General features: G+C 45.4%; 1 protein-coding gene across 1 annotated transcript; it reads left to right on the forward strand.

Moving 5' to 3' along the window:
- On the forward strand, positions 1-9,930 carry cul1a (cullin 1a). Its single transcript, XM_028976005.1, has 22 exons — positions 1-204; positions 2,891-3,270; positions 3,352-3,529; positions 4,125-4,292; positions 4,556-4,606; positions 4,688-4,778; positions 5,008-5,171; positions 5,271-5,433; positions 5,571-5,701; positions 5,814-5,921; positions 6,019-6,125; positions 6,200-6,248; positions 6,350-6,481; positions 6,660-6,777; positions 7,000-7,076; positions 7,536-7,667; positions 7,884-7,976; positions 8,066-8,113; positions 8,208-8,290; positions 8,371-8,476; positions 8,924-9,037; positions 9,141-9,930. The coding sequence occupies exons 2-22, from the start codon at positions 3,131-3,133 to the stop codon at positions 9,219-9,221; spliced, it is 2,334 nt and encodes a 777-aa protein (XP_028831838.1). The 5' UTR covers positions 1-204; positions 2,891-3,130; the 3' UTR covers positions 9,222-9,930.
- The last annotated feature ends 1,059 nt before the right edge of the window (positions 9,931-10,989 follow it).

The raw sequence follows: 10,989 nt of genomic DNA on the forward strand, positions 1-10,989 counted from the left end.
TTTTAACCCCATTTACTGCAGCGGTGTTGTTATCGGCTAGCGTTTCTGCCGCTTCCCAGCGCCCGAGCTCGGTGTGGCCGCGGGGCCCGTTCGGAAAGGGGGGGACGACTGCCTTGCGCCACCTGGAATATACACGTAACGCGGCTGTCACGTCTCCTCGTCGTTTACATGATCGGCGGTTTCAGACGACGTTGCTGGACAATGGTAAGGTCCCGGAGCCCCACTTAGCCGCCGGGCTAGCCGTAGCACTAGCCGCGCTGTTCGCGCCCGATCCGGGCGAGCTGACGCCGGGGCCCGCGTACCCTCCGCAGGTTTGCCGCGTGGAGTGGTGGCTTCGTTGGTTAATGAAACCCGGTCGGCACTTCGCGTGTCGCCGTCGTCCAATTTCGGAGCTGGCGGGGGTACAGCAGGCCTCCGTCCGCCGCTGAGCTTGCTAGCGACGGCGCGGCGCCGAACCAGCTCGCTGCGGCTGCGTTATAAAAGGCAAATTTGGTCTTTCGTAACAGCTCGCTTCTGCTCGCCGGCGGTGGTTCGGGTGGTCGGGGGGCGACGGGGAGGTTACGGTCGCGCCGTGCCGTGCCGTGCTAGCCGCTGCCGCTAGCCTCTGGTGGGCAGCGGTGACAGAACAAAATGTCAGAAAACGCCGGTGATGCCAGCGGCCTCCCTGCCCGGGTCTTACACACGTATCGCGTATTTCCCGAGAAGTATTGTAAAAAATAACTTCTCAACATACGTTTTTACACAGCGTGCATATTACTAATTCAATTATTATTTAAACACCATAGAAAGTCACAGAGCCTGTTGAATAGCCAGTGTTGTAAAAATGCTCCAGAGACGGCGGAGGGACGATCGTCTACATACTTTAATTTTATCAATTTTTTTTTATGTGTTTTACTTTACAGCCGTTCACAAGGAGAACGGTTTGTCCATCACAAGTCCTGCATAGTTGAGAACGCACTTTGTTGGTCGATTAAAGTGCTTCGCAGTCCACCCGACTTGGTTTTTAACCAACAGCGCGCAATCTCAATCGCACGACCGTGAACTAAAATAAAGTAGCGTGAAGAAAAAAAAAATCCGAATTTATTCGTGTCGAATGGACAAGTCGCGGCTTTACTATAATAAATAAACCGCGTTATTAGCGCCAGTTTGAATTATTTCGTCGTCGTCCCCCCCATTTCATATTAAGACGTAGCCTGACTCAGCTAACGTTAGCATGGCTATTAGCGCACTCCGCGGCGTCTTCGACGCTGGCGGCCGGCCGCCACTTGCTCGGCGTCCGTGGCCGCGTTACACGGACCGCACTCCCGCGGAACGCGTAGTATGCACTCGTGTGGCGAGCGGAGCCTGCCGCCAGCCGCGCAGGAGGCTAGCTTAGCCGCGTAGCGCGCTAGGCTAAGGCCGGTTCTGATCGGCCGCCCCGCGGGACGAGCGCGTTGCTGCGTTGTGACGGGAAAATCGTTGAATTTGCGCGTTTTAAGACTCGCATTTTGGTAGTAGCGCTAAACGCAATTTCGATCTAGTATGGTCGTGTTCAAGTTTGAACTCTAGATGGTCCTGACAAGTGTTTCTTGCGCACTAAAAGCATCCGGGGAGCGTGTGGTTTGACCGGGGAGTGGGGGGGAAAGAAAGCAGGGGAGTCTGTCTTTTTTTTTTTTTTTTGGGTGCATCACAGGGCTTTGCGCCTTCCCTGGCCTGTCTGGTCACCATCAGCGATTGAGCCACTTCAAATCTGTACCTGGTTCTGGTGGTGAGGTGTCTTTGTCACTTGTGGTGCACAGCACACGGTGCACACAGTGAAATTTGTCCTCTGCATTTAACCCATCACCCTTAGTGGGCAGCCATGACAGGCGCCCGGGGAGCAGTGTGTGGGGATGGTGCTTTGCTCAGTGGCACCTTGGCAGATCTGGATTCGAACCGGCAACCTTCTGATTATGGGGCCGATTCCTTAACCGCTAGGCCACCACTGCCACCACTTGTCCTTGGCCCTGTAATTAAACCCCCTGGATATCAATAAAGCTATTGAAATTTCATACGGTCCACTCTGTCTTATGACACTGCGGCGAATGTCGGCGGCCAAAACGACCGAACCCCATTAGCTGCCTCTAGATGCTCGCCGCATCTGTTTTCAGTCACATGCTGATGTTGCAAGGACTTCAGCTCCACGTTGAAGCCTCCTCCTCTCAAGAGAACCATATGTGACTGTGGTTAATCATTAATGATTTTGCAGGTCCCTGGTTGGTTGGTTGGTTGAACTGGATTGTGTTAGTTATCATGTTATGTTTTTTTTTTTGTTTTTTTTTTCAGTTTATTATAATTTTTTGTTTGTGTTTTGCTTAGGATTTTGCATTGAATGTTTGCAGTTTGTGTGATTTTTCCTTTATCAGCCTTGAATTTCTTCTTACAATTTACACATATTTGACCACATAAAATCCATCTGCTGCGTACCAGTATGGAAATGACCCGTGGTCTGACCGCACACGCCCGTCCGGGCAGCGGGCAGGTTGTAAACTCCGTCCCGGAGGCCAGAATTACAGGGTGTCGGCATCTCGGGATTATCTGGTGTGGAGGATCTGACCACCGCCACCCGGCCGACCGGCGCGCCTGCTTCGGTTTAATGCGATGGAATTTTTAAAAAGCAGCTTGGGTCAGTCGCGGCCCGAATCCATAAAAAACCCTTTTTAATCTCGCCATTTTACACGGCCCTCTTCCTGATTGACCCGCATAAAATATTCACAATGGCTTTTATGGGAGGTCGCCTGACAGCGGTTAGGAAATTATTAGCCTGCTTCCGCCAGGTCGTTGGGCCCGACCCCACGTGCCGCTCTTGATTCCAGGATTAATTCACTTCTGTTTTTCGTTCTCCCCCCCCTTCCCATATCTCTCTCCGCAGGTCTCTTGGCAAGTGGTTCCTGTCGCTACTTGAGGGCGTTTTCGTAAGGTTGCTGTCCCTGCGTCCGGGTTCTCCGCTCTTGTCAGATTTGTGTTTGGAAGCCTCGACCCCCCCCCGCACCCCACCCTCCCCCCATGGAGTAGCCCTCAGACGCTTCACCAACACCGCAAGAGAAGGGTAAACCGCAGGGGGAGAGCACTTTCAGCAGAACGAACCGGCACAGAGAGAGACAGAGAGACAATGTCATCCAACCGTGGCCAGAACCCTCATGGACTCAAGCAGATTGGGCTGGACCAGATATGGGATGACCTTCGGGCGGGAATACAGCAGGTGTACACCAGACAGAGCATGGCCAAGTCGCGATATATGGAGCTCTACACGTATCCTCGCTTCTCTCTTTTTTTTTTTTAATAGGTTTTACCTCTGGTGCTTCTTCCATGTCCTTAACCCTTGTTCCTCAGGCACGTGTACAATTACTGCACGAGCGTACACCAGTCCAACCAGGCCCGCGGGGCGGGCGTACCCCCTTCCAAGCCTTCCAAGAAGGCCCCGGCGACAGGGGGAGCCCAGTTTGTTGGGCTTGAACTGTACAAGAGGCTCAAAGAGTTTCTAAAGAACTACCTGACCAACCTGCTCAAGGTAATAGACCGAACGTTTTCCCTCTCGTTCTGTGGTGTCGGTGTTAACCAAAAGAAATATCACATCGTACGTCAGATTTCTTGACTCGTTTTCTATGGAGAACCGGTAACGTAATACACCCGTCCCTGGACCAGGACAAGTATGAACACAAGATACCACTATCTCCGCTATATATCACAGCATATAGCAAGACGAGACGACGAGGCTCCAGTTACATCAGTACAGAAAACAAGTAGATAAAATGGATTAAGAAAATAAATCTAAACTTATGAATAGGGGTGGAACCAAATATGTACTTTAAGCTAGTCATAAATGTTAATCTGAAAGTGGGCTTTAAACTAGAAGAGACGGGTAATTTAGTGAAATACAATTTTGGTTTTACACTTCTTTAAAATTTAAATCCAGATCAACGGTGTAAAGTAAGGATTGATCTAGTATATGCAAGGTACGAACAGTGATCTGCGCCGGCAGTGCCATTTGTTTGCATTTGCAACGCATGCATCGGACTGTGTGCTGGTCTGTCAGGTTTTCTGTTGATGAATCGCGGCGGACGAAATTCAACACGTTCCGTCTTCTCTCCTCCTTCCCCTCGCAGGACGGAGAGGATTTGATGGATGAGAGCGTGCTGAAGTTCTACACCCAGCAATGGGAGGATTACAGGTTCTCCAGCAAGGTTCTGAACGGTATCTGTGCCTACCTCAACCGCCACTGGGTCCGGCGTGAATGTGACGAGGGACGCAAAGGGATCTATGAAATTTATTCGGTAAGGTGTTGCTCGTTTCTCTGCCCCCTTTGTTAGCTGGGCAATTATATGATTGTGGTAAAGTTTATGATATTTTTCGGCATATAATAATTGTAATATTATTTCACTTGACATTGATTTACAAGTTAATGTTGAACATATCCCTGGCTTCTTAAGTTTTGTCCAGATTGTGCAAAACTGGAAGTTCAGGGGGATAGTCATATAGGAAACACATTTTTGATTGAATTTATTTTTATGATTTTTGTTTCTTTGTTGTGCTGTAGCTTGCCCTTGTCACGTGGCGCGAGTGCTTGTTCAGGCCTTTAAATAAACAGGTAAGATTATCTTGCATTCAGTGCATCGTTTTGGCAATGGTAATTTGGTTTGGTACGGTACCTGTCAAATTTCCTCTTCAGGTCACTAATGCAGTGTTGAAGCTGATCGAGAAGGAACGGAACGGGGAGACCATCAACACCAGGCTCATCAGCGGAGTTGTCCAGTCTTATGGTGAGTTATGTACGAATTTTTCTGACATTGAGAAAGTGAATCAGAAGGTCTTTTATCTCCGATAAAGTCTGTGTCCCTCGTGATCTTGCTGCTGATTTACCGGCTGGTTATTCCCAAAGCTAAAAATGTAACACTGCTCATGCCAATTTAATGCGTTGAATGTTGGAAAAAGAAACTTTCATGGGATAAGTGTTTATTTGAAATATGTATTGATTTTATTACGTTACAGTTGAACTGGGTTTAAATGAGGATGACGCGTTTGCCAAAGGCCCCACTCTGTCTGTCTACAAGGAGTATTTCGAGACCCAGTTCCTCGCTGACACAGAGCGCTTCTACACCAGGGAAAGCACAGAATTCTTGCAGCAGAATCCGGTTACTGAGTACATGAAGAAGGTGGGTTGCGAGCGGGTCCCCTGTACCATCCGAGTGGGTTCAGTAAAGGCCTTTGTTAATATAGCGTGCACGTGTGTGTGTGTTTGTCTGTCGGGCCAGGCGGAGGCTCGTCTGTTGGAAGAACAGAGGAGGGTGCAGGTCTACCTCCACGAGAGCACACAGGACGAACTGGCCAGGAAATGTGAGCAGGTTCTCATTGAGAAACACCTGGAGATTTTCCACACAGAGTTCCAGAACCTTCTGGACGCCGACAAGAACGAGGGTAAAGGGTTTCTATATGTTTTTAATGTCAACATGTGCATGTGGGTGCAATTTGTGTTTTAACCTTTTAGAGAAGTTTTATTTGTGAAGTTACGTGTAGAATGTGTGTATTAATATGTATTAACTTTGTATTGTCAGATCTAGGCAGGATGTATAACCTGGTATCCCGGATCACAGACGGTTTGGGCGAGCTAAAGAAACTTCTAGAGACGCACATCTATAACCAGGGCCTGGCTGCCATCGAGAAGTGTGGAGAAGCAGCCCTTAATGTGAGTCCTTATTGGACTAAGCGGCGTAAAACATCTAAAATCGACTTTTGCATGACATTTTAGCGATTTGCTGAAATACTGATCAAGTTTGCTTTGCTTTTTGCCACCACAGGATCCCAAAATGTATGTTCAGACTATCTTGGACGTTCATAAGAAGTACAATGCTCTTGTGATGTCTGCCTTCAACAATGATGCAGGGTTTGTGGCAGCGCTGGACAAGGTACACACACCTTTCTCGATTGTACAGAGTTTGTGTTTAGTTTCCCTCTTGTTGCTGTGTTAATGTGATTTTTCTTTTCTTTTCGTTGCTCACACAGGCCTGTGGGCGCTTCATTAATAACAACGCAGTCACTAAGATGGTGCAGTCATCCAGCAAATCACCAGAACTGCTGGCCAGATACTGTGACTCCCTCCTCAAGAAGAGGTAGGCGTGTGCATAACAGGGTACATTTAACTGCTTATGAATGGGAATAAAGACAATGTGGTTGACCTTAACAGCTCCAAGAACCCTGAGGAGGCTGAGCTGGAGGACACACTTAACCAAGTGGTCAGTCGCACTAAACATTACAGCCATGCACACGTTTCAAATGTTATCTTTTTTTAAAAAAATTTTTATATATGTTCAACTTTATCATTTGTTTGCGACAGATGGTCGTTTTCAAATACATTGAGGACAAAGACGTCTTTCAAAAGTTCTATGCTAAGATGCTGGCCAAGAGGCTTGTCCACCAGAACAGTGCCAGTGATGATGCAGAAGCCAGCATGATCTCCAAACTGAAGGTATGGAGTTGATGATTACAGGACTCAGTCGGATCTGGCTGGGAGCAGCTACTTTTTAATGTACTGTGACTTTTTGCACATCACCATTCATGTGGATTTCCATTACATTCCAACTGTGTGTAGCAGGTTCAAATAAGTTTGCAATTGTGCTGTTTTAACTCTATCTCTGTGTCTGCAGCAAGCCTGTGGCTTTGAATACACGTCCAAACTCCAACGCATGTTCCAGGACATTGGTGTCAGTAAAGACCTGAATGAACAGTTCAAGAAACACCTCAGCAACTCTGAGCCATTAGACTGTGAGTATCTGTGTAACGTAGATGGACGTAACGTAGATCCTCTAGATGGACACTTCAGAATGCAGCTTTCAGCATTTTGCATTTCTACTGCCTTGAATTCAAATATATCATCTAATGATTCTGATACAAGAATAAGAATGATGCTAAAACCCAAGTAGGTTTTATGAATCAGAAGAAAGATGAACAAGTTAATTGAAGAGGTTTGTGCTTCCTGGTTTTCAGTGGATTTCAGTATTCAGGTGCTCAGCTCTGGCTCCTGGCCATTCCAGCAGTCCTGCACATTCGCTCTGCCTTCTGAGGTAAGTTCATTTACATTTACGGCATTTATCAAACGCCCTTATCCAGAGCGACTTACAATTAGTACTTACAGGGACAGTCCCCCCTGGAGACACTCAGCGTTAAGTGTCTTGCTCTGGGACGCAATGGTAGTAAGTGGGGTTTGAACCTGGGTCTTCTGGTTCATAGGCAAGTGTGTTACCCACTAGGCTACTACCACCCTGTTCACCAAAACTGGCTTCAGCTCAACCCACTGCCTAAATGTGTTTGTTGCTGCTGCTCCTGGTTTAGTCTTAGTCTTAACTGCATTTCGATTCATTAACCCAATCCAAACTCAGCCCTGGAAAAGCTCCCCAGAGAGGCTTTTTACCGTGACCAGTGATTTAAACTACCTGAACACCTTAATTAGTAATTACCGGCCCCTAATGCAGACCCCAGTAATCACACCCACATCCCTAACTGCACTGCACTGTTCACTGCAGCTGGAGAGAAGTTACCAAAGGTTCACGGCCTTCTACGCGAGCCGACACAGCGGCCGCAAGCTCACCTGGCTCTACCACCTGTCCAAGGGAGAGCTGGTGACCAACTGCTTCAAGAACAGATACACTTTACAGGTGGGCTGGATACTGCAAATACAGTGGTGGCGTGTTCGGTCTTGGTCTAATCGATAGATGACAATTCGGTAATGATTCTACAGTGTATCAGTTGCAACACTGACGCATCTATATCTGATAGAATATATAAAGCTAAAATATCATTGGTGCAACAGTAATCTTTCGGAATCCACATGTAGGATGAAGGCTAGAAATGATGACTTTGTTTCTTCACAGGCCTCCACGTTTCAGATGGCCATCCTACTACAGTACAACACAGAGGACGTCTACACGGTCCAGCAGCTGACCGACAGCACACAGATTAAAATTGTGAGTGAACGTTTTGGCGGCTGTATAAACACAGGGATTGAATTCCTGATGCTCTACTGAAATCTGACATACTCGTTTTTCCTCCCCAGGACATATTGGTGCAAGTTTTGCAAATCTTATTGAAATCCAAATTGTTGGTATGTGTCCAATTTTGTCATTTGGCTTTAATTTGAGTTACTGTTCATTTTTGACCCACATTTTTATTTATCTTTTAAATTCTTCTCCTACCAGGTCTTGGAAGATGAAAATGCCAACGTGGATGAAGTAGAGTTCAAGCCTGACACTTTGATAAAGCTGTTTTTGGGATACAAGAAGTATGTATGCAAAACCCCCTGTAGTCAAGACTCTCCAGGCCTTCGTTTTTCTAACCGCTTTTTTATAACTCCCTGTGCAGCAAGAAGCTGCGAGTGAACATTAACGTGCCAATGAAGACCGAGCAGAAACAAGAGCAGGAGACCACCCACAAGAACATAGAGGAAGACCGGAAACTACTGATACAGGTGTGGTCCTCACTGATCAGAAGAACCTTCTAACAAAGCTCATACATGCAGTGATATCAGCTTATTATTTATCAGATGAAGTAATCAGCACATAGTTATAGATTTTTATTTATATGCTTTACATTCAAATTAAGCAAACTAATCCAGAAACCCGTGGTTTTATCTCAACATTGAATAAAATGAAATCAGTTTTGTAAAATGTAGTTTAGAGTCGCAATGTTTAATAGTAAAAAGAACAGCGGCTTCTGGCCTGCCTTGTAATACCTCTGTGTACCACAAGAGGCGTTAGTGAGTTACTGTAATATCAGTATCACATAAAAAGTATGTATCCTAACCTCAGGGGTCTCTATAATATAATTTTTTTTAAGTGTACCACATCCTCAAATTAATCTGAATGCTTGCCTATTTAATGTCCCAGGCAATAAAATGAATCTGTTTTCTGTTTAGGCGGCCATTGTGAGAATTATGAAGATGAGGAAGGTCCTAAAACATCAGCAGCTCCTAGCAGAGGTGCTCAACCAACTCTCCTCCCGATTCAAACCCAGAGTCCCAGTTATCAAGGTACTGTCTTCATGGTATATTTTAATTGGATCAAAAGAATTGTGAAGAAATGTATTGCACCATTCCTGCACATCAATAATATATGGATTTGTTTATCTTTCAGAAATGCATAGACATCCTCATAGAAAAGGAGTATCTGGAGAGAGTAGATGGAGAGAAGGATACTTACAGCTACTTGGCTTAAGCGTTAAATGTCTTTTCTTTCTTTTTCCCCCCTCCCAATTTTCCTTTCCTTTTTTTTTTTTTTTTTTTTTTTTTCTTGTTACTTGTGTAATGAACACCATTCCTTTGGCCTATGTTGGAGGGAATGTGAACACAGAAGGAAAGGAAATCTGAAGAGGAATGAGCTACAATCTTATCAAGCCGGTGCCTGCTGAGCTGGACTTCTCCCTAAAAGCTGTTGACAGCGGCTGGCCACCGGAAACCACACAAGATGGACCCCCATCCATTTTGATTTGTAAATAATGGACAGAGACCTTAAACCCTTATCTTACAAAGTAAACCTTACTGTTTCAAATAAAATAAATAAATAATAAACCAATCAGAATCACCCTTCACATTGAGGGTTGCATGCTACTGCCTATCTGCATATAAGCAAAAAGAAAACTTAGAGTTAAGCCGTTTTAGAGGAAAGGGTATTAAACGTTGCTGCTTTTTGTGGCAGTGGTGGTTTACATGAGTATGTTTTAAAAGGAGGAGTGTAATTTAAAAAAAAAAGTAATAAAATCTATACGGGTGCAATTTCAGCTGCACTTCCTGAGAGAAAGAGAGAGAGTGTGTTCAGCCAGTCCCTTAGAAGTGTACTCTGCATTGTTACCTGCTACCGGAAAACCATTTGTATAGTGTGGTTCACTTTTTTAAATGTGTGGTAAATAAAATTAAAGGTTTCTGTATGTCTTCTGAAGGTGTGATTTTTCTTAAGGGGCCGTTTTTTAATTGGTCCGTCCATCACCGGGATTTATTTAAAGTGCAAAATAGTCATATTTGTGTTGAGTATGAGGAGGCAAACAGAGCATCTTACGGTCAGACTGTAATGATGCAGTTTGGAAAATTCATGTTTAGGGTGTATTTTGATTACAGAAACTTGTCTGCACTTAGTCATATAGAGCATTTTATAGTCGTATTTTCTTAATTTAAAAAAAAAAGTTAATTACATAGAGCTTTTCAGGCGCTATAGTTGTGGAGTATCTGTTATGCAGTGGACACACTCGTTTGGTCAATTTTCCAAACATCCATTTCGTATTTGTTTTAAATTATTTAACAGGATTAAATGATATTTGGTTTATGATTTGACATGTCTGTTCTGATGGGGCGGTCGGTTTATTTTTTACCTACTGTATTACTTGGAAACATGCATACACTATGTACCTGACCGGTATAACACTACCTGTAATTGAATGGATGTGAAAGTTGTCCAGTTGTCATCAAAATGACCAAGCCTTGACTTTATTACTGCAGATTTACTGCATTCCTTCCAGGGATCTTTGCTAAATTACTTGGGTCCGAAATCCCTTGCTGCACCTTTTCAAATGGCGATTAAAACCAGTCGGTTACATTAATTTCTGATGTTTTCTTGTAATGCATTTTAATAAGAATGCCTTGCATTTGAGAGAAATTATACGGTCAGCATCTTGTTCCCCTTGAGTTCCGTTATTTGACGTCACGGCAATGAACCGATGGCCGATATTGAGAGGTAGGTTTCACCCTGATCTCACTTGGCAGAACGCGCTCGGGCAGTTTCTTGTTTCGGTGAGAATGACCTTCATTTAACCCGACGCGCTGACGTCACCGCGTTCATTTAACGCGACGCGCCGACGTCACCGCGTTCATTTAACCCGACGCGCTGACGTCACCGCGTTCATTTAACGCGACGCGCTGACGTCACCGCGTTCATTAAGAACCCGACCCTCCGTTTAGTCGAGCTGTCCGTGCGCCCCGCCGACGCGTCTTCC

This window comes from Denticeps clupeoides, chromosome 4, assembly GCF_900700375.1.
Source record: "Denticeps clupeoides chromosome 4, fDenClu1.1, whole genome shotgun sequence".
Taxonomy (NCBI): domain Eukaryota; kingdom Metazoa; phylum Chordata; class Actinopteri; order Clupeiformes; family Denticipitidae; genus Denticeps; species Denticeps clupeoides.

Coding starts and splice junctions, on each gene's coding strand:
- cul1a (XM_028976005.1), top strand. CDS start 3,131: ATGTCATCCAACCGTGGCCAGAACCCTCATGGACTCAAGCAGATTGGG. Junction 4,779..5,007: donor CGGAGTTGTCCAGTCTTATG/GTGAGTTATGTA, acceptor ATTACGTTACAG/TTGAACTGGGTTTAAATGAG. Junction 7,668..7,883: donor AGAACAGATACACTTTACAG/GTGGGCTGGATA, acceptor GTTTCTTCACAG/GCCTCCACGTTTCAGATGGC.